Here is a 24,987-nt window from a genome sequence, read left to right as displayed (position 1 = left end):
GTTTTGGTCGAATTTTTGTCGAATCCCCTTTGAATGGCTTGGTGTGCATGTGTATTAAATGTGCCCGTCAATAGCTACCCATGTTTGTATAAATAAACGACAAGGGTGTCTACCGGGATTAGGCACGGTAGAGCATCAGACATGTCAGAGCTTCACTAGTGGTGTAAATACATTCCACGTGGATTAATTGCATGCATAGTCGCCTTTTAATGAATATCACGCAAATCGTCATGGTGATAGGTACGTACGGTTTGTCCAGCATGTCCTAGGTGTGTCTATAAATATATATTTTTTAAAAATAATAAAAAACAGTGGCCGGCCCTGGGGATTGGGGTCAAAAAAATATAATTAGGAGACAGGCCCTGGGGGATGGGGTCATCAGGGCCAATAAATTAGAATAAGAAGGGGAACCACACAGCCCCCCTTCTTAAAAAAATAAAATAAATAAAAGACTGGCATCGTGCCGGAGGCCATGCCCCCTCCATGCAGCACTCTGCAAACGCGCCCCCAACAGGCATCTCCAGTATGCGCCAGGGAGCTGCGCTGCAGACAGGTGTTCTGAGGCCAAGCCCCTTTTTACACCTCTCTGCAACGCAGCTCTGTGGCACTTACTGGAGGTACCTAGTGGGCTAGTTGGACCCTAGGGACCCTCAGGACTCAAATGAACTTAATCTCCCAACTAAAAACGGACACAGGGCGTGTTTACAGAATGGTGAAAGGAGGGGACGGGGCCTGAGTTAACGTGTGCAAAAACGCCCTGTGGCCTGTTTTAAGAGGTAGTTTTAATCCCCATGCCCTATTATATACTAGGGGCTTATAGAGGAGGTAAGGCTAATCACAGGGGGACCCCAACGCATAATGTTCCCTAGTGTATGTAGGTGTTTTCACTGTATTCTAAGTGTCTTTTAACATAGCACTGGCTCTAGGACTGGTTAGTCAGACTCAGTTACCACCAGTATCCGTCTGAAAAAGTTGAGGGTACAGGATGATTTTGCAACAAGGCTTCTTTCTGCTCTTCTTTTTGTTCTTTCTGCACGTTATCCTTCTTCCTGCACTTATCTTCGTATTTGAGGACTTCTGTTGCTTCTTTCTGCACTTCTTTTGTTTCTTTCTGTGCATTTTTTCTTCTTTCTTCACATGTCCTATCTCTGTAGGCATAGTTAGAAATTAGCATTTAAAAAACCTTTGAAATTAACAGAAAAAACCATAGGTTTCAGGCACGTTATAGTTAGGAATTAGCATTTAAAAAACCTCAGAAATTCACTTAAAAAACCATAGGTTTCAGGGGTGTTATAGTTATCTGGACTTTTCACTTGTACAAAACCATTGAAATTCCCCCGTTATAGTTAGTTCAGCTAACTATAACTCGCGCGCCCGCAATGCACTGCTGATGACGTCACATATTACATCACTCATGACATGGTCAGTGACATCACTCATGACATCACTGATGACATCTCAAATGACATCACTGATGACGTCACCGATGACATCATCCTTGTGATAGAGTGGCAGACCTCCTCTCACCCTAATATAACCTTTGATACACACATTCAAAAATAGAGACTAAAATTTTCAAAACAATGGACATGCCAATACCAGTTACAACAACCTCTTCAGTAATTCTAAGATCCACATACACATCCACTCATTCACCAACAGTCCAATACAGTCACTCATACATGTACTCACTCATCATATGTACTCATACACCTATACATCCTGTTACACAATGCCACTCATCCATAGTTACTCACACACATAGTCACTCATGCTAATAAAGAATCAAACATACATTTACTTGCATATACAGTTATACTCACACCACCACACTTACTTCTACGGAAACTTACACATACTTAGTCTTTTAAACAATCACTTATAGAAACACATACTTATTCATACAGGAACTCTTTCAATCTCTCACTCTCACATATACTCACATATATACACCAATAGTCACATATACTAGTTTAAAACATATGTAGTTACTCATAAAGACACTATTGAGACAGTCATTCACTCATCCACCCATACAGTCCTGCACACATACTGTGTTCAACACATACAAACAGTGAGTCACTCATTCATGCACCTATGCACTACGTAATACCCCCACCGAACCATGCAGACACTCAGACTGATACTCAAAAAACCAACTAATAACCTATATAGACACCCATGTAGCTACTCACCAACCCATGCAGCCACTTATACACAAAGTGAGAGACTGATACAGATATTTACATATTTAAACATTACTCACTAAGCCATGTATTCACTATGATACACTTAATCAGTCAGTTACACAATCAATTTTTCAAAAACAAATCATCCATTTAGACACTTATATACCCATTTATTCTTCCATCGACCTTGAGATATACATATATGAAACATATTTAATTTTCAGAATAACACACATTCACTGGATGATGTCATCAGTGATGTCATTTGAGATGTCATCAGTGATGTCAAAAGTCCAGATAACTATAACACCCCTGAAACCTATGGTTTTTTCAGTGAATATATATATGTATATATCATATTATTTACTATATATTGTACAATTTTCCAATAATATTTGAAATTTGTAAAAAATTTTGCAACATTTTTATCATTCACATTTTCCTTATACTCAATTTTTATATTTAGTTCAATGGGGAAATAGTATTTTTTCAAGTTTAATTTGGCAGCCATTTTTGTTTGGAGTAAGTACATTTTGTATTCTATTCTATCATATTGTATTTGGTTGTTATTGGAGAAGGCAGCTCGCGGTTGGGAGTTGCGTTTGAATGGTTAAGGTAAGTTTGATCTAACTTATTTCTGAGGAAATTTAAGGGTGGGTGGAGGTAGTTGAGTGTTATATAGTGTATGTAGTGTGTTATTTTGTTATGTTGTTTTGTAGTGTAGCGTGTTTATAGTTATATATGGAGTAGAGTTAGTGTGTTGTCTTTTTTTATGCCATATAGGCCCTATTTACGATGCCGGTCGGACGAGCATCCAACCTGCATTGTGTCTGAATGGAAACTGACCGACTAGTAGTCGGTGGTTCCATCCGAAAAAATGTGGATGTGACCGCCCATGAGGTGGTCGTAAACATCCACTTCTCCATTGCAACTTGTGCAGCAACCGGAGAAGGGCAGCTGTCCAACCCGCATTAGAAAAATGGGTATTTACAAACATCAATGCACCGTGTGCCAGGCACCGCCTGTTGCCTGGCATGCAGGGTATGAATGTATTGTGCCCCCAGGCCTCTGCGGTGGGATGGGGGCTCTTGTATGGGCCCCAAAAGTTCATTTCCGAGAGCCTTTCAATGGCTGTCAGACCACCATTGAAAGGCTGCCTGAAAGGGAAATCTTAATCCCTACGGTGGTGCCAGAGCAGGCAATGCCGCACTGTAGGGGATTACTTTCTGATTGCTGCCCAGACGGGCTCCTTGAGCCTGTCGGAGAAGCAGCGGCCGGTCCCTCCACCCCCTGCCTCCGACAACCTAATCACAATGTGGACTGCATAGGTATATATCGGTCTGACCGCAACTGTCATGCTGTCGGTTGCAGTCTGACCGACATCATAACGAGGGCCAAAGTATTGCAGTTTATTTGTTATGTGTATTTAAGTATGTTTTGTGTAGTTGTAGATGTTAACCGTCAGACTTCTTCTACCCTTTCCCTGCTTAATAATAATCACGTTAAGTTTAGTTAATTGGTAGATGATTTTTATTGATTGTTGTTGTTTGTAGTTTTATATTATTGGTTGTTATAGTGTCCATTTAATTGTTTTGTCAGTTATGTTCTTATTTGGAAAGCGCTATTTAATTTTGTTTAAAGGTATATGTGGCTTTAAATGTTTATTAAAATATAAGTATTTATTTTATGTGCAATATAATTTTATTAAGTTAAGAAATATATTTTTTTCGTGATGTTTATATATGCTTTTTATTTTTTAAGAAGTAATTCAATTTTATAAAATGTCAGGTGCTATTTTTGAATTGTAAATATATAATTTATTTAATCGTATGATAACTTTAATCGTATGACAACTTTATTTCGGTCAGAAGACCATAAAAGTGCGAATAAAATACATACATACATAGTACATCAATAAAATATTAAATATAGGCATATCACTTATTAAAAAAAGAATTAAACAGTGAGTTATCAGACGGTAATGTATTTTTGTTGTAAATGTGAAATTGAGGGCTTCATTACGATGTTGATTGGTAAGCCTCTGACTGCTCGATGGAGGTTTACAGACTGACATCATAGGTTTACATTCTGACTGCCGAATTCCAATGTTGGTGGTCACAGTGTAAACAGGCCAGTCAATTTGACTGTGTTCCAACAGGCTCAAGGAGCTCATCGGCCAGTCGGATACCTATCATAATTTCCGCCGTTGGGATTATGATGTTGGTTTCCAACAGCCTTTCCATGTCAGGCTTTCCCACATGGAAAGGCTGTCAGAAAGCGACTTTGGTGGCTCCTAGCAGGGCCCCCACGCCTCTGCAGCCGAAGGTTGTGTGGCCTAGGTGCCCCCGTTTAAATCCCTTCACCGTGTGGCAGGCACTATGAGGTGCCTGCTACACTGTGCAGGGATTTACACAAATTCTGATTTCTCTACGGGAGCTTGTGCTGCGGGTGGTTTCTGCCTGCTGCACAAGATCCCATACAGAGATGGGAGTTTGTGACCACACCATTGGGGTAATAAGCCAGATGGGCGGTGGCGATCTGCCCACCAAAACACCCTGCCGGACGGCCTGTTATCCCCGCCACAATAGTATGGTGGGGGTACCGCGGCCGACAGAAAGACCGTCCGCCGCTTTTCCGCCGGTAGGCAATTGTCACGGTTGCCTACCGGGCGGAAAAGGCCCATAATATGGTGGTGGTGCCTTGCAGGCACCTCCATCTATATTAGTATGAGGCATTTTCAATGCCTTTCCATGGTGGAGACTCTGCCATGCAAAGGCATGCAGAGTTCTCTTTGGGGGCCCTTTGTGGGCCCCCAGGGGGGTGGGGCTGTGGGAGGCTGCACTTGGGGGTACCCATGGTACCCCCCAACATTAGCATGCACAAGGTGGCAGGCACCGCGTGGTGCCTGTCACGTTGTGCATGCCAATGCACAACATGCATATATTTCATTGTGGTGGGTGCTGCTTACAGCACCGCCCGCCACAATGTAATATATGCGGGATGCCACCGCCATCGTGGCAGCGGCATCCTAATTGTCATGGTGGGACCACCGCACCACTGGCGGCTGGTCCCAGCACTACTAGGGTGCCATCCTAATGGACCCCTATGTGCGGTTGCATCATATTCTGGTGTTCGGAACCGCCAACCTACGGTCGGTTGGTTCCCACTCCAAGACAGTTGGTCAGAGGTAACTCCGACCGACATTGTAATAGGGCCTTTAATGTTCTTTAGAGGTAATTTTTATGTTTTCTGTACAATATTTAAGTAGTCAATATTTTTAGGTTCAATATTTTTGTTATGTGCTGTGCTTATTTAATGTTGACAATATTTTTATACACAAGTTGTGTGTTCGGTATTAGTGATATCGATGTTTTTTAGGAAGATAATTTTTGTCAATATTTCTGTATTTTTTTTATTAAATATAGGTTGACTTTCTTTTTGTTGTTGATTTTACTGTGAGGATAATTTTGTAGGTCGATATTAGTAGTGGCGATATATACCCTCAGAGAATCTAAAGGGCCATGGGGAAAAAAGGAGCTAGAGCTCATTAGAGTCGTCAATTAAATACTCTGCGTTAAAGTCCCCAGCAAGAATATTAGTGGTTAGAGTCCCCAACAAGTAATAGCGGTTAAAATCCCTGAAAAACGAATAACAATAAAGTTGAGGGATTTAGGTGTCCTCCTCTGAATATTGATGTTAAATTACCAGCCTATATAAATATTTCCCAGATCAGTATGTATTTTGTGGGGTTCTCAAAGAGTTAGACAATGGGTAGCCTATTTAATACAGATACCTGGGTGGATCAAACGCAGCCAAAATAGTTGCCTGATTTTTAAATAATTATGAGAAAGGAACTTCCATCTGGACATTTTCTGAAACAGTAGAATTACTACACTAGGAAAAATTCAAACTTAAAATTCCCAACTACGGGCATAGTTGCCTTCGATAAATTAGATTACCTATGCAAAACATTGGATACACTGGGGGGCCCATTAGGATGGCGGGTGGATTGCCCCTGCCAAGCCGGGCGTAGCCACTGCCGGCCCGGCAGGGGCAATCTGCTCGCTATCCTGCCAAGAATGACCCCCCCGCCACATTAGGATGGCTGGGGGGTCCGCGGCGGAGGGGAAGACCATCCGCCGATTTTCTGCCGGTCGACTCATCGACCGGGCGGAAAACGTGTATAATATGGTGCCATCCATATTATGATGATGGTGGAGATCAGCCTTTCCATGGTGCTACCACGTACTATTGTTGGGCAAGTTAATATCATCAAGATGAATATTTTTCCCAAATGTCTATTTGTTTAGGGCAATTCCAGTGAGAGTCCCGATTCTTTTGTTGGTGCCTTGAGGATGCCATTGGAAGTTTTATATGGGGTTACAGGAGTGCAAGACGAGCCATTCATTTGATAAAACTCCCTTGCAAGAAGGGTGGCTCTTCGTCCCTCATTTTAAGCTTTAGTTGTGGCCAAATTTACCAGTCACCTGTGCAGTTTACTAATCCCTAATGATCAAGATCCTTCATCCTTTGGCTATCAGCTAGCTTTGAAGGGCGAGTTTAGACTTTTTTTAAAAATCAGTTGTGGGATCCTAATTACTACAAAAAGTATGTCAAGATATTATTCATATCTGGAAGGAGATCTGTTCAATGTATTCAATTGCTTTGAACAATCCTGCTTTTCCTTCATTTTTTTTAGGATTCAACTTGCAGTGCCTGGACACAGTGTGGGGTTGTGACGACGAGTCAGCTTTATGACTTGAATGGCTTTAGGTTGCTCTCAGCATTGCAAGATTCATACGAGCGCCCTCCTCATTTTTTCTATAAGTATTTACAAGTAAGGTACTACCTTTGGTCGGTATGTCAATACAGGCTTGGGATGGAAGGCTCTCAGCTCTCGCCATACTATTACAAATCAGGCATGAAACCTTTGATTAGCATGACTTATCAAGGGCTTTCTCATTCTGTCACAGAAGATGGAGTGTTACTGGCAGCCAAGTGGAGCCAGCTGCTCGTATCTGAGATCTGTCTCAGAGATCCAGAGGGTATTATAGATATTGGATTGTTCCGTACACTCCGTTAACTCAAAGTTACAGCAGTGGCAGGCCATATTCTTTTTGTACTGCACTTCGGATAAAATATCTGGATTGGAATGAATGCTATCCATGATAAGACTAGATGCCCCGAGTGTATACTCCCAGCTGCTGATATTGTACATATTTTGGTCAGGGGTGATTACGTTTATGTCCTCAAGCTTTGGACATCAAGTCCTATTTCTACTAAAGAGAAAATAATGGGGGTTAAATACGAGGGAGGTACTCAGGGCCCGATTCACAGAACTAACTTAAGACAAAATCCTAAACTTACTACCATTTTGGTATTCACAGAAAGCACTTACTCATTTTGGTATTCACAGAAGGCACTTACTCATTTCGGTATTCGCAGAAGTTAGGAGTCCTAACTTTATAACTCCTAAACTGAGAAAAATCCTAACTTTAAGACTTTCGGTATTCACAGAAGCCATTTAGGAGTCCTAAAGTTAGGAGTCCTAACTTTACTACTCCTAAACTGAGAAAAATCCTAACTTTAAAACTTTCGGTATTCACAGAAGGCATTTAGGAGTCCTAAAGTTAGGAGTCCTAACTTTACTACTCCTAAACTGAGAAAAATCCTAACTTTAAGACTTTCGGTATTCACAGAAGCCATTTAGGAGTCCTAAAGTTAGGAGTCCTAACTTTACTACTCCTAAACTGAGAAAAATCCTAACTTTAAAACTTTCGGTATTCACAGAAGGCATTTAGGAGTCCTAAAGTTAGGACTCCTACTTCTGTGAATACCGAAATGAGTAAGTGCCTTCTGTGAATACCAAAATGAGTAAGTGCCTTCTGTGAATATCAAAATGGGAGTAACTTTCGGATTTTGTCTTAAGTTGGTTCTGTGAATCAGGCCCTCAGTGTTTAGCAATAATCCTGCTGGTGTGTGCCTGTCTCTGTATTGCAAGGTCATGGGTCTCCGTAATTTCCCCAAAGGCTGTTGAATGGTCTAGCTAAAGTAAGAGCTCCCTCCTCTCTGAAAAATGTTTGAGAAGATCTGGAATAATCTCTGCTGGGCCTTTTTTATTGCTAACTGTGATTAATTATGCATTATGTTTTCTTCCTCTCATTAGTTTATCAATTTTTTTAGTTCTAGATTTTCTTTATTTATTCTATTCAATTCAATGATCTTTATTTTGATTTTAAAAACCATAAAAGATTACATTCAGTTCATATAAAAACATCATATTGAAACATTTCAACGGGCACCCGCCAGACCAGCACGTGGTTGTTGAGAATCAATGTCCCAATACAAGACCTTTCTTAACATTAAAAAGACAAATAAATATAAGTAAAAACCAGTCATTTGATACATTTAGTGATAGGATGGCCTTTGAGCAGTAATTAAATTCATACATTCATAAAACAGTACATCTTTTATAATTTAACAGTTCTAATCTATTAATGGATCTATCCAAAAATACATAAAATTCCATGGCATGCACCTAATATGAAACGTAATGGTGCATGATCCCTCTAGTGCAAAACCAACAAGGTATAAGCCTGAATATAAATTCAAGGAAAGCACGCACTAGTTCCTATAGATGTCTAAAATGTCAGTCCTATTCTCTTTCTTATTAAATTTACACCAAAGAGATATCTACAAACACTAAAAACTACTGCTTGTGTTGTGTCTGATCGCAATATTCTTGCCGCCTCATAGCAGGATCTAATGCCCAAAAGCTTAAAATGAGTTGATCCATTTCCTCCTGCAATGTATGTAGGCTGGGCAGAAGACTAGTAGATGCAATTTGTTCTCTTCTGCACCTGTATGGCATATAGCACAACAACCATCGCTTACATCCCCAATGCTACGGGCCCATTTTACTGTATTTGCATTTATCTGCAGAACACCGTAGGGAAATTTCAAGTAGAGAGATTTAGCCAGCTGTGGTTGTATTTCGTCCAAAAAGGACTCAAATTTCCCATTTAATTTTATAGAGAGGAACCTTGTGGATAAAGTCCCTAGTTTTGAGCAGTGGGACAAGGCGTCTTGATTAAAAGCCCAGAAAGTTAGTATCAGCAATTGTTTTGAACCCATAGACAATCCGTAGGGTTCGTCCCAAAACTGCTTGAGTCCAAATTTATAAAACCAATTGCGAACATGATTTAGCCATGGCAACCGTGTACCATTTTTGATTCTAAAAATTTCTTCTAGGCCTTCTCTATAATGAACAAGTTTGTCTGTTGACCACAGGTGGACCCAAAACAATAGTGGCCGTAGAACTGCCTGCTGGTCGGTGTGACGGATATTTAAGTCCATCACTACTAGTATTAACGGTGTATGCATAGGTAAGCTTAATTATTTTCTAAAAAATGTATTCTCGACCACCATAAAAGTATTCTTTGTTACGTGGCCCCACAGTTCAGCCCCGTATAGGCATGCAGATTGCACCCTATATTTATATAACTCAAGTGCAGGGGATACAGCTTTAGACAAACTATTCTCGTGCTTCCTTATTATTGGCACTGAGTTTTGTAGTAATATAGTCTTACTTTTTTCCAACTGTGGTCTCCAATTCATTTTAGAGTCCAATGTAATACCTAGATAATTAAAATTTAGCTCATTTTTGACAGTTAGATTTAAAAAAAAAGATTTGTGTGGGTTAACTGCCATGTATTTCATTTTGGTAGAATTTATTTCCAGGCCCTTCTTTTCACAATAGATTTCGAAAGTATTTAATAAGCTTTGCAGACCTTTGGGGCTTTGTAATGTTAAAATTGTATCATCAGCAAATAAAAGTGCCGGTACTGGCACCCCCCGTAAATTGGGAGAATCATGTTCGCAGCCCAAGAGGTATTCAGGGATGTCATTGACATACAGCGAAAATAAGGTAGGGGCCAACACACATCCCTGCCTTACTCCTCTTTTTACTTGTATATGATCGGTAAGTTCACCATTTGGACCCCATATAACCCTAGCAAAATTATCCTTTTGTAGTCTTATAATCTGCACAAGGATTTCCCCCGGAACACCCAGATCTTTTAGTGATTTTCACAGGAGATTTCAGGGGATGAGGTCAAAGGCTGCCTTAAGGTCCACAAAGACAATATACAAATGAGCTTTCTTAACTGTAATGTACTTCCAAGTTATGCAAAGAAATCTAAAAACCTGGTCGTTTTGGTTCTAAAACTTGCCTGGCACTTGGACAAAACACTGTACTCCCCAATCCAATCACTCAATTTATTTAAAATTTGACGTGCATATATCTTTTGTAAAACATCAATGAAACTAATCGGTTGATAATGCGACAGGTCATGTCGTTTGTCCTTTTTAAAAATGGTTGCAATCTCTGCCCCTTCCACGTTTCTGGAATTGGTGCACCTGTTGCTACCGAATTACATAAAACATTCATGTAGGGAGCCAAAACCTCCTTTTCATGTCTCCATAAATCACCTGGTATCTTATCTGGTCCAGGTACCTCCCCACCTTTTACTGCATTTATTTCTACTATTATTTCCTCCATACTAAAATGTAATGGAGCCCTATTTAAAGGAATGTCATAGTCTTCTAGATTATAATCAATATCATTAATAGAGGATGAATAGAGTTGGGAAAAATGGGTTGAGTGGTCATTTGTTTTGCCTGCAATAATTAGCTTAGTCCTAATGTTATCATCCCAATTTTTTCTAGCTTGGGTTAGTGTCCTCTTGTAATAGATCCTTTTTTCCTTTAGGATTACTATATCTTTGGCCTTTGTTGCCTGGATCAAATCTTTTTTTGCATCACGGCATTCTTTGTTGTACCATGGATTCTCTAGTATGGCTACCTCTGATATCCCCTTTTTATATTCTTTAGGAACGTTACTTAGTATTGGCCTAATTCTTCTACCAATCTATCATGCATTTCCATAATTGGGATCTCTGATATGGGTAGGTTTATATGCAATGAAACTAATTCTTCATAAATGTCATAAATCTTCTTAATAATCATTTCATTTCCCATTATCAAGGGCCATCTAAGTGCTCTACGGTTATTCGTTAATAATGGCTCAACTAGGCTACAACTATAATCACTTTTCCTTAGTGAACTTAACTGAAAGAGGGAAGCTGCGAGTGTCAGACATAAAGGGTAGTGATAACTCTCTGTTCTATCCTCAATTACTAAATCACATACCGTGGGCCACAAAGGGATAGATGCCAATATATAATCTATACACCTTTTAGAACTACCCCTGGTAAATGTCGGTGGATTTGGGCTGTCAGAAGGCAATCGTCCATTACAGGCACATAGACCATGGCCTGAAACAAGCCTTAATAGCTGTGCAACGGCGCTTGCGCACAGTACTACTGGCCTGCTGTCCAGTAATGGGATATTGTTGGCCGTATCCTCGTCCTCAAAATTATTTTCAAATCCGACCACAGGTTCGAATTTGCGGTTGAAGTCAACCCCCACAATTATCAAAGCACTTTGGTTGACTGTGGTTAAAAGTTGATCCAGATGTTCAATAACTTCCGATTCCCTACTTGCTATGTTTGGTCTACTATATATGTTAAAAATGTAGACTACCCTTTTATCAGGTGCTAAAAACTTGATTCCCAAAATATCTTGGCAAGGGGAATCAATTTGCTTAATATCGACAACAAGAGTAGTTTTTATTCAAATGGCAAGACCTCCCGAGGGCCTTCCTCTAACTGAGGGAATAGCAGCAGTACTATATGTTTTAAAGCCTACCATGTAAGGGCTTTCCAAGGCCCAAGTTAATTGAAATAATACTAATTCACTTTGTCCAATATATTCCTGACATACTACATCCCTTTGGTTTCTCTTAACCCCTCCAATATTCCATGAAGTCAATTTTATCTCTGTTTTGCATTCTTCCATATTTTGTTCACAGTTTATTCCTTCAACTTCATTTTCTGATCTTGGGACTTCCTCACAGTCATTAGCAAATTTACAGATTAAATTATCATTTATAATATCCCCCTCGCTACACTGAACTAATAAACCTATCTCAACATCCACACTATTCGTATCTAACATACATTTTAATAGTTCTTCAGAATTCCTACACACTATATCATTCTGGCTATTATTGAGGTTGCCTATCTGATCCCTTTGACAGGTATTCATACTTAGTTCTCCTAGCTCCCTTTTTGAAATACTAGAGGGAATTCCTGCAGCTATCTTGTCAGTAAATATAGGTCCCAAAGCACTAGGGGCAGTTACCAGCATCCTTCCCTGTTGAACTTTGTGTAATTGTCAGTCTTGAAGATCCAAGTCTGACAATGCTTGAAACCTATTAGATGTCATAACTGGTGGAAATCTGTTAGCTTTGTTCCCATCTTGCGGTTTATAAAAATAACCTAAAGGGAGTGCACTGATTCCAGTGTTAGGGGCAAAAGTTGCGTCACGGTGGTGTAAGAGGTAATAAACCACCTTTGGCCTGCAAAAGTTAACCACAATGCAATCACCCCTTATACTCTTAGTGGATTGCCCTATCAACCCTACTCTGCGAACCATTAAAATCTCATCAATATCCAAAGAATGAAAATTCCTGTGTTTCGTTAACCAGTCTACAGTTTTATTCCTTCCAATTTTCTTTCTGGCCAACCCTTACTGCGGGACCCCCATCCAAAATTAAAACATAAGGGCACAAAGCCGGAGGAAGCGGTAGTACCTCCATATTAGGAATCGAAGAGTCGTTGATTACCTCGGCTCCCAGGCTCCTAATAGGGGCACTCACACCATCTCCCTTGACTAAGGATGTCATATGACTACTTTGTGGACCCTGCGAACTTATCACATTCAGCCCTTCGGGCAACGTCTCCAAGCTACTTTCCCCATTGTTAAGAGTGAGGTTATTAACAAGATTTCTGTTGGTTTTCCCATCATGTACAAGTGACAAGCGACTACCCACCATTGACCTTGGGTCATCCCCTTCCATTCTAGTTAGATGCGAACCTACATTATTACAACTCAAGGTTTTTATCACAGACTCTAGAAGGCTAATTTTATTCCACAGTAGAGCAATGTTTTTTTCAACCAAGTCACGGACCCAGGTTAGAGCTACTCCCAACTATGGGTCATTTAATCCCGCATCAAACTCAGTAATAACTCCCTTATGTTATGTTATGTTATGTTAATCCAGTTTATAAAGCGCACGGTTACCAGGAGGTGTCCTGGCACTAATGGCAAATTCTTCTAAGAGCATTGGTGGGCCAGGAAGATAGGTAGCTGAGGGTAGACTTTATAGATTAAAAAGCCATGTTTTGAGCTGTTTCCTAAAAGCAAGAAGGTTAGTAGAGTTCCTCAGAGTCCAAGGGAGGGCATTCCATGCCTTGGCTGCACCTATTATAAAACTTCTTCCCCCCCATGAGGCTTTCTTTATGAGAGGGATATTCACCATTTTAGCTCCTGATGAGCACAAGGTTCTCTTAGGGGCATACCATTTAAACTGGTTAGCCAAGAAGTCAGGTGCCTGACCATGCCGTGCTTTGTAAACCAAGCACAGTGACTTGAATTGCACCCTTTTCCTGATGGGCAGCCAGTATAGTCTTCGTAATTCTTTGGCTACAGATACAAATTTGGGGATGCCTATCACCAATCTTGCTGCCGCATTTTGCAGAATCTGCAATCTGTTTAAATGCCGCTCTAAGATGTTTAAATAGAGCCCATTGCAATGTTAGCAACACTCGACCCTGGTAAGGACGAGATCATCTCGGTTTGTGTACCAACTGAAATGGTTTTCAGGGGGAAAGAGGAGCCATTATGGTAACTGTTAATACTGGCATTAGCTTGAATAACCTTGCCACCATTAACACCCTTTGTTTTTCTAATCCCAATCCCCCGCTTTCTTTTGTCTGGCAGGACCTCAGCCTTTCCAGCAGCCACGTTTCTTAAGGCCCATGTCCTAGTGGCTCTACTCGACACTGCTGTTTCAAAGGAGGGAGAGGGAGGGGTAAGCGGAACACCTGTAGCAGTGCTGGGCAGGCTTTCTTGGGCAGTGTCCTCCAATACAGGTTAAGAAGTACCGGTTGTTAAATGTCTCTGCAATATGGACGGGTCCAGGGAAAGGCAGCGCCCAGTCATTTCAATTTCATGAGTTAGGAGTGACTCTGCCCTAACCAAGAAAACGTCTAGCGTACCCGCAACCCCCTTGCCTTTTCCCATTCTAAGAGGACTTTATGGGTTTGACAATTCAAGACTTCTCTCTATCGCTGCACAGTACCTTTATTCTTCGATGGGTCGGAGGGTTTGCAGGGTCAGTGATTGGGATCCAAGCTTTTCAGGGGGGTGGCCCAGCCCACCCTCTTTCTGTCTCTGACGGGCTCCCCTTTGAATGCCTCCTGGTGCTCATAACGCGGTGTGCAGCATGCGCACCACAAAGGATGATGGGGGATGTAGTCCCCTGGCAGTGGCGGTGATCAGGCGTTAATGCGGTCCAACAGCGGTTTTGTGTGCCCCAGTGACAGCAGTGGTTAAGCAGCAGATAAGGATTATTATTTATTCTCTTCATTTATTTATTGTTTTTTTCTTTTGCCCTGATCTGTATTTTGCATAAAACGTTTACTATATTTGTGACTAACTCTGACTTGAAAAATAATACAAATTTGTTTTAAAAAAAGGAACTGGAGACCTTCTGAAGACATTAAACACTGTAACAAGAAGTACTCCTGCTTGGGTTTATTTTGGATGTCATGAAGATTAACCTCATGGCCCGAAATTCAGCAGGAAAGTGTTCCCACTGGAATATGGGAAGTAGGCAAAATTATGTTCACATTGTTCAGCAACCTAATGTCAGACTTTCCAGAGTACCACATTACAAAATATCACAAGAAGGTGAATTGGGATTAGAACAAGTTATTTCAGATTTATTGGAAGATGGATTAATTGTAGAAATTATGACCAAACTACATGCGGTAAATGACATCTAGTGGTTGACCTGCGTGAAATAATAAAATTGTAAAACCCAGATTCCCAGTGATACCGAACCCAACAAAAATTCTTGTCACTGTTCCTCCACTGCAACATATGTTTCTGATATTGACTTAAAGATTGCTTTCTTTTCCATTCCTTTACTTCCTGATTCTCAATACCTATTCTCATTAATTTTCAAAGGTCGCTCATATACTTGGGTATCCCACAAGGATTTGCAGAATCTCCTTCAATTTATTCTCAAACAGTTCTTACATACCAATGGACATAAAGTCTCTCCTACCAAATTACAATTAGCTTGAACAGACGTTTCCTATTTGGGTCACCTCTTGTCGATGGGGGAGAGGAATATAGCACAAGATAGAATTCAGACTATATTAGAAAACCCAATTCCCAACCCAACACAACAACAGGTTAGATCCTTTTTGGGCATGGCTGGTTATTATAGACAATGGATTCTGAACTTTTCTCTCTTTTCCAAACCCCTTCAAGATTTGGCATGGAAAGCTGTTATTGATCCTGTACCATGGTCCAGTAAAATCAGATTGTATTTGACCACATTAGAAATTTGATGCACCAGGCTTGGGTATTCCGGATTTTGAAAAATATTTTAATTTGTATGTATATGAACGAGAAGGATGTGCCCTTACCGTGCTCACTCAACAACAAGGGGATAACAAGAGACCAGGGGGCATATGTATCGAGCCCTTTTCCCGTTCGCAAATGGGCCGATTCTCAGAATCGGCCCGTTTGCGAACGGGAAAAGGCCTTTTGGGATGTATCATCCCAAAAGGGCATCGCAAATTAGAGAATCGCAAATTTGCGATTCTCTATTTTGCGATTGCATTTAAGGAATTGCAAATTGCAATTCCTTAAATGTGATGTAACAAGTACCCAAGTTGTGTGATTTCTCATTAAGAAATCGCAAATTACCACCAACTTCAAGTTGGTGGTAATTTGCGATTTCTTTGAAAGATGCACTTTTTCGCATTTTTCAAAGTTCACATGCGCACACAAGCTCATTTCAGGGGTACATCAGGGTGTCCTTATGGCACCCTTGCACCCTTGAAATTATTCTCAATTTGCGATTCTCTAATTGCGAATCGCTAATTGAGAATGTCTTCCCATTCATTCCTATGGGCCTCCTGGCCCATAGGAATGAATGGGAAGGTATTCCTTAATTGCGATTCGCAATTTGCTAATCGCAATTAAGGAATGCTAAGGAATCGCTAACAATTTGCAAATTTTTACTTGCATCTCATTTGCGATTCCCAAATAGCGATTCTCAAAAAATCGCTATTTGAGAATCGCAAATGGAGAATTTGATACATATGCCCCCATATTCTTATTTTTTCTGTGGTGTTGGATCCCGTAACTAGAGGTCTTCCAAATTGTTTGAGAGCTAAAGTAGTTGCTGCAGTATCATTACAACAGGATGAAACTTTGATATTAGGAAACATATGTCATGTATACATTCCACATGCGGCCGATATGATTTTGAACAAAACAAAGGCACAGCATTTGACTCAATTGACTCAATTGTCACATTGTCACATTTTGAGGTATAATTGTACGCCACCAATGTTGTTCTGCATCTATGCACCACCTTGATCCCAGCCATCCTTATGCCCTTGCCCGGGAAGATATGGGCTATACTACATGTTTGTGTCCTCATAATCAAGGAACAAAATAAAGACCAAATTGATCTAACAGATGTTCCTTTTCAGGGAAGAAATAGGCATCTATGGGTAGATGGGTTCCGTTTTAAATTGCCAAATGGGGGTTCCACTGCTTCATATGCCGTTACCACAGGAAAAACTATTGTTGAAACTTGTTAAATTGCATAAATGTCCGCTCAAGCAGCAGAGATCGCGCATTGACTAGAGCATGTGAACTAAGCAAGTGGTTGATAGTAAATGTGTATATTGATTGTCAGTATATACTGAAGTAGCCATAGCTGTGGAAAACTGTGTGAAGAAAGAGGGTGTCTCACGCCCACAGGAGAGAAAATAAACCATGGTCCACCTTTTGTAAAATTGTCGGATGCTTTATCCCTACCGAAGAAATTGGCCATTATAAAGCGTAGTGCTGATTAGAAAATAATCGATAATGTTCGTAAAGATAATGCTTTTGCAGACTACATGACAAAACAAACTGGTCACACTGAGAATCCATTGATGCATATATCTCACCGTGTTACTGTATACACAATTAACAGTGTACACTTAAGTCCCCAAAATTTTCAGAAGTAAGCAACTCTCCAGGAGGTAGAAGAACGGCATAAAGGAAGGAACATTATTGAATGATATTTGGTTGGAACCTGGGGGAAGAATAAGATTGCCTGAGGCAATGGTTCAAAATATGGCCCTAACTATACACCGACTCATATATTTGGGGTGGGACACAATGTGCAGGCATTTCTCACAGTTTTGGCATGACTAGAAACTAGGCAAACTAGCTGAAGCTGTATGGCAAACATGTATGACTTGTGAACCGCATAATGCTGGAAAGGAAATATCAATGGAAATAAGACATTTTATACCATCTGAGGTACCTTTTAAACATTTGCAAATTGGCTATATTGAGATGACTCAACCAAACACATTTCGATATATACTCGTCTGTATGTTTTTAGGCTGGACAGAAGCCTACCCCAGGATGGGCTCGACCTTATTCCCGGGAGCTTTTAGGATGTAAATGTAATCATCCACTCCCCGGTCTCCCTTTATTAGCAGGTGAAAGGACACAATAAGCATTGTAATAGTAATCATAAGGAGGGGCACTGAAGCAAGACAGTGATCCTATGACCCTCAGTTTGTCAAACTATCACTATGGTAATATATACTGTGACAACTTTAAGTTATGTAATGTTTTCAAACAACATGTTTCTTTCTTTCGTAGGTACCAGTGAGGACTTCATACGTGAGCAAAACATCAAATAACCAACCAGCTCTAAAGAAATGAAATTCCTAGGTATGAAGCTATAGAGATTGCTCTCAAAGAATAGTACCCTTGACAAGGACATCTTTTCAAAGTGAGAGTGTGCTTCTCTATAATATATTTACATTTTGCTTACATATATTTCACTTAAAAATAGTTTTAAATAGTTCCTTATACCACGTGGCTGCCATTCTAAAGCGTTGTAAGAAACAAGCATAATTATTACCCAGTTTTATCTCATTCAATGTACCTACCCTGAAAGATGTAGCTGACCATGACAAGGCAGCAACTTAGACCTGCAGATCACCACATACCTCAGCAGCCAGCACTTCCCTCCATGAGTTGTCCAGCAGGATTTCATATTACAGCCTGTGATATGAAGGAGGATCTGATGGTTTTATTGTTGAGGTTTTGAGTCACTAGTACCAGGATATACAGTAAATTCACACTTTCAAAGAATGCATGCGCTGCTGTAGCATCACATTTGATCAAAAGACCTGTCAAATCATTTGATAGTCACAAGTTTGAATCATAATGTGAGTTGTCTACTAACTTATCTGTCCTAGCATGCACTTCATATTAAATCATTTATGCATACTGGACAACATGTATATGTTGTAATTACCAACCCTTTTCCTGGTGATGAATTCATTGGGAAGGTTTAGGATAGACAGTACTGGATGATCCAAAGTCTGTGATGCAGGATTAGTTGAGGCACTCACTGTAATGAATGTAACATTTTATCTTAATTGGTGTTTTTGTGATATTTATGTTTTGAAAACATGCTGTCTCATAATTATATTGAATCTATGAAGCGTTCTTGTGAAACAAAAATATGAATAGTCTGTGAATCTCAGAAAAATACAGCATGAGGATTGCAATATATCTATATTAGAGGCAAGCTCCAGCAGGGAAGGCAGAAAACAAATATATGACAAATTGCTATTGTCAATCACCTGAATAATTTCTCAATCAGCTGAGCTCATCAGAATTAGTTGATGGCCTTCATGAGAAACAAAAATGTAAACATTTTTAACTAAGCAAGCTACTTGAAAACTCACTTCCCACGTGCCAGAGCTCATTTCGAGTGGCCTCTTAATTCCATTGGGGTTGGTAAAAAAGTTACATCCCCATGTGAAATATGAGAACAATGGGCACAAAGCGATTCTCTAAACCTTCACATGGATAATGCAGCTGCAAAAAGCAGCCAAATGTCTGAGTGAAAACCTAAGTAAAATTAGGAATTACTAGGGGAATGGGGCCCGGAATTTCTGGTTCCCTCGTTGAATCATAATTTTTGGGTGGGGGATCATGTGGCAACTCCTAAAAGGCTGGATTTATCATAGCAGCTGAGTTACTGGTAACACAGTATCAACAACTTTGGGTGTGGGAAAATAGGGGCCCAATTTCTGGGCCACTCGCAAGGTGGTCCATTAGTACCAGAGATGAGCACAACATATAGTAAGTGTTAGCATGAAAAAACAACAATGCTTTTTAATTTCACACATTCATGAAACTGAAGTGCAGAAATCAGGTTTGCCAAAATCCATTTTGGTGAAATGCCTTTATGAAGAAATTCCATACCCACAAAAATCCTATGAATTTTGTGGAAACAAGGTACTGGACAAGGTTGAAATCCGAAAAACATGTAAGTTGTGCAACGTTTTACTGTTGTTGAACATTCTAATGCATGTCTCTATTTCTTTCTTTGTATATCTACATTTACCAAAATTCATGAATATTAATATTTGTTAAAATGTTTTATTGTGTTTTTCATTTGTCCATGCTACTTACATCAGCGAGTTTACTAACCGATAAGGTCAGTAGGACATGTTGATCATTTCAGTTCATTCCGTCAGCCTCAGCTTTTTGATTGAAAACTTTCAGATCACATTTGAAAAGCTTATGACAATTTTAGATGACAGTAATAGAGGTTCTCCCACAGCTATTATGTTGAATCACCATTTGCTGCCCTGTTTTTAATTCTTACGGCAGTAGTTAATCAAAGTCTTCTCCGTGTCAATATCTGGTAAATAGTTTAATTAGATCAAGTGGACCATTAACTATCAAACTCTAAACATATAACAAAACTTGTCAACATGCTGTTTATCTCAGAAAAGACCCACACCCAATAATGCAAGATCTGACAACTTCACAATTGCAGAAGTCAATTAGTGATTCAGAGTCTCTGTGCTTACTGACTTGGCCAAGGGATAAGCTTGCATGGTAATCCTCTTTAGATTTGTTTTGACTATTGACGTAGTTGACCACATAATCCACCTTAGCTAGCTTCAAACTGTTGGTGGTGTTTGAGGTTTGGCCATAAAGGGTTTGTCTTTTTCCTCTCCATGAGGTCACACCAGATAAAATTGTCATCTTTCATGTCCACAGCCATGGAAGCAGATATGTTTTCTGAAGGGGGCAGAACTGTTTCAAATTTTCTTCCATGTCTACATAGTCACTCAATGAAAATAATTTTGAAAGTTTATTCTTGCGGTATGTAAGAATATGCTTCTTTTTGCATGATCACTCTCATTTTTAAAGAACTGTCGTTTTTTAACTGTCTTCAAGGGATCCTGCTGACCCCTAAAACATGTTGTATTGGTAAAATCCCTTATTGGCATTCTAAACTCACCTATAAGTCTCTAGTAGATGGTACCCCGGTTACCAAGAGCTTGTAAAGTGTCACTAGTGGATTGCAGCACTTACTCTGCCATCACTAAAGTGACAAGGTAAAACATGGCTCTAGGACTGCCCCTGTAGCTGGCAAGTCAGTTCTAAAATTGCCATTTGACCTGTCAAGATAAACATTTTTCCAGGCCAAAACCTTTACTTATAATACTTATAAGTCACTCGTAAAATAGTCCCTAAATGTCCATAGAGCAGGGTGCATGGTATATAAATGTAGGGCATGTATATTTAATGTTTTACATATCCTGACAGTGACAAATCTTCAATGTCGTTTTTCTCTGTGGAAAGGCTAACTCTCCCATGAACTAAAACTGGTTTACAGTATTACCTTTAATAAGTGCTAAATTCAGTTATAGGTTAGCTAGAAAAATAGTTCAAGGCTCACTTTAATAGTAATTTGCATTACAATGACTGGTAAAGTCAGGTTTTATATTACTATTAAGGAAGAGCCATGTTTAGAATGTTGCCTGTTTTCTGTCTAAATGAAAAAAGCCCTTCTGCCAGTGCCCAGTTTCACCTGTTTCCCCTGGATTGAGATGTGGATTGCTTCCAGACAAGGAACAAAAGGCGTGGGTGTGGGAGGACTTTTATTTTCCTTGAGAGTAGGTCCGGGGTTTTTTGCCCAGTAGCTTCCTGAGCTTCAAAGGATCCCTACCCTGTCATTAGCTGATGACGTTCACACCTATGCTTGCTTCCTCTTTGTCCTGCTAGTCAGGCTAACTCCAGTGGGAGGAGGGAAGAGCTGTCCAGAACAGGTTTAGGGATTAGGCAAAGGATTGCCCTCCACTCAAAGACTGACACTGGGTATAAGATTGACAGCCCCTTGATACCTTCTTCAGAGCACTAGAGTAACTGTGGAAGAAGAACTGTCCCTGCTGTTGTGACCTGCCAGGAGAACCCCAATGGCTGTGACTGTTCTCTCTTGTACCCAGTACAAAGACATGGACTCCAAGACTCAGTTGGATAACCTCCTGTTTGAGCTTCAGGGACACAGCAAGCTTCCAGAAACCTTTCGCCCTTCAAATGCGTTGCTGGCCAGTTCCAACTGGACCTACCCTATATCATGCTGCTGGAGTGAATCCTAGCCCCAAATGGCTCCCCACAGGGCCTGAACCTTGACTGGTGTTACACAGCATTCCTCCTCCTGCTTAAACTGCAAATGCTGGGACTTAGAAACTTTTTGGCAACTTTTTACCTGTTGAACTAACAGAAGACCGGGATCACCATCAAAGCGGCAGCCGTCAAGATAAAATCGCTGGTTGGCTTCAACTTGGGGGTTTGCCTGCTAAAAGATTTCGACTTCCAGATATGTTTTTTAGTAGGAACGTAGATAACTTCAATAGAACTGATGCCGATCAGAATCTGATTGACATTTAGGGCCTTTATAGGTGCACACTTCGGAGTTTACCTACTCTGAGCTATCCCACCTTTAACGACCACCACATCGGACCCTGTGCTTTGGTAGTCCACCATCATCAAACCCCGCTTGAATCCAACTTGCAGCTTTGCCTCGCAGACAACTAGTTGGCAATCACTTTTTCTCCAGAAAACCCCCTAAGTCAGATGGTAAACTCTTTACCAGGACCGACCCTTTTCAATCGATTGTGTTCAGCCTTGATTTTGGACTTTGACCTAGTCTATCGAGACCAATTACCTACAGCTGGTTCTTTGTGATTTTTAGAGCTATTTTTATTTAAAAGTTACAAATACACATCTCCTGCTCCTCTTATTGTATTTTTTATCATGTTGCTGTCTTCTAGTTCATTAAAATAGTCTATGTTTTCATAAAATAGAGTTTGATTTTTTTGTAATGTTTTTGACTTTTTAACTGTTTTGGTATTTCTAAGTGTTTTACACATTTGCTTAAGTTAAGCCTGTCTCCTCTGTGCCATAGCTACTGGAGATTGAGCACAGGTTTTAATTACTGAAACCTTTAGTGGACCTAAGAAGGATTGTGACATTAGTACTTGCAGTGGACTCCCATCCACCCCAATTAATAATCCATTTTCTAACAGGTACCATGTATACAACAGCAAAACTGAAGTGTACACCATTTTCTTTAATGATGCAAGTTATAATTGGCAAGTGATCCATTGCCTGGGATGTTCTAAGAACATGATGTTCCAAAATGGGTTAAGTCAACACTTTTACAACCAAAAAACTACTATTGATGATTAGTTACCCTGACCATATCATGTCATAGGCCTCCCTCCAAGCTTTCACCATCATCCCCATCTTAACATGTCTGCAAACCTGGTATTTTTCTTATTGTGAAAATGTCATTTATTATAGGATTGGCCAGCACCACAAAATATGTTTACAGTCCACAAGACTGTCAGGACATCCATCAATATTCCTCTTCTAATGAACTATGAAATTACTGACAGTAAATGCTCTCTTTCACATCAGATGACTTAGCAGTGCTCATGTAGCCTACACACCACTCGTTGTATTAGTTATATAACCTAGAAGTTCTTTTGCTTATCTTCATTGGTGTTTCTTTGCCTCAACAAACTCACTATGTTTGTTTTTTATTTTTGCACATTTTTATATCAAGGTTAACATCAGAGCAATGCAACAACAACATCATCAAGCAGTCCATTACACAGCCTAGTGCATACTGGAAGAGATATACACAACCAGTGGACTAGCCACAAGAAGTGGTCACATGTGCCTTTAGAGAGACAAATGTTACATGATAGCCAGTTAATAGTTACCAAAGTTTATCAATGTTAATTACACTGAATCAATTAAGTGCGAGTTGGGGATGATCGAGTGTTTCCGTTAAGTAAGTATCACCTCAATAAGGACCAGGTATCTTTGCAGGAGATGTAAGGGATAGTGCAGTAGCATAAATATCTGTTGTGTCATTATAATTAATTAAATCTTCATGCCATTCCTTTTTCTTAGAGATAGGACTATTATGGCAACCCTACGTTATGTTATGGAAGAAGAAGGGCTGTAAACCTGCTAGAATGTTTAGGATATCTTTGAGATAGCCCAATACTGCTTGTAGGGGAAAGGGGACAGAGGAATAGACAACATTTTCTGAGAGAGTTTTATGAATCCACTCCATAAAGGAGACAATAGATGGAGAAACCCATGCTATGTGGAAGTAATCAGCCAGTGGGCTTCAGCATCTGGAGAAGCTAGCATCAGGCGTGAGTCCAAATGAATGCAACCGTGCAGGGGTGTGGTGTATTCTGTGTAAGAATTTGAAGTGAATTAATCTATGTCTTCTACTCAAGAACAATCTCTGGATTGTTAGGCAAAAATATTTCCACTTACTGCCAAATTGAGGTACGTTTAAGTCCTGTTCCCTTTTTTTCACTGGCTATAGATTGTGGGCATATGGATGATTCAGAAGTAGCATTGTATATTTGGTAATTAAACCACGGGAGGTGGAAGTGAAAGTGAACATTGGGGCCATAAACATAGGCGGCATATTGGGAATTTACCGAAAAATTGCCTTAAGTGCTAATATAGAAATACATCTTAGGGAGTGGTCTCCCTAATCTGTTTAATTAAATTACAAGAGGATCATAAACAGTTTGGCCCTTGTATCACATACAATGGAGGGCATATCCAAAAACATCAAAATCACTGAACCTGGTGGGGAGAAACACATATTCATTGGGGTAAGGGTGGAGGTGAAGTGAGACAAGCAGTTGTGGTTAGATTTTTTATAGTCAATTTGTAATGTATGTAAGGGCATCCAAAGTGGTGCCAGAAATTTGGTGATGTTCCTCAAATAATGGAAGTATGGAGACAAATAGGGGCATAAAATGATTTACATAAATGGCATGGTTCTCCAAGAGTTTCTCATTTGATGATTGGTCTCCCAGATGGATTGATTAAATGTTTGTGTATCTTTGGTACCCGGTCAATGGTCAACATTTTGGGCTTTTCTTATTTTTGAAATCGTACTCTTTGTGGTTTGAGATACCCTTTTCTTTCCAATTACAAGGCATTGGCCATCAGCAGTTTTTTAAACTGTATCCATCTCCCATTAATAGCCAATGTGTGAAATTGTAACAATGCTTCCTTCCTATATTCTGTCCACAAGAACCCATTTGCTGATATGCAAGGTTTTGATGACAATGCCACTGTCCTTTATTAATACAGGGGCACATCATCAAGCCCTGGAGATAAAATTATCGCCGCTTTAGTGTCCGTTTTCGGACGGAAAGCGGCG

The 24,987-nt window shown here is 40.0% G+C and overlaps 1 protein-coding gene across 25 annotated transcripts in view; it reads left to right on the top strand.

Moving 5' to 3' along the window:
* Window positions 1-24,987, top strand: part of LOC146809181 (uncharacterized) — a 1,126,689-nt gene that overhangs the window by 792,952 nt on the left and 308,750 nt on the right. For all 25 annotated transcript variants that reach the window (XR_014966360.1, XR_014966358.1, XR_014966357.1 and 22 more), the window contains one exon: window positions 18,063-18,134. Coding sequence is in view for 18 of the 25 variants with exons in the window: in XM_085615993.1 (XP_085472119.1) it covers window positions 18,122-18,134 (13 nt within the window). In the remaining 7 variants the exon portion in view is untranslated. The remainder of the gene's footprint in view (window positions 1-18,062; window positions 18,135-24,987) is intronic.

The sequence above is a fragment of the Triturus cristatus genome, chromosome 7, assembly GCF_964204655.1.
Source record: "Triturus cristatus chromosome 7, aTriCri1.1, whole genome shotgun sequence".
NCBI lineage: Eukaryota > Metazoa > Chordata > Amphibia > Caudata > Salamandridae > Triturus > Triturus cristatus.
This window is presented reverse-complemented; position numbering and strand designations above follow the sequence as displayed.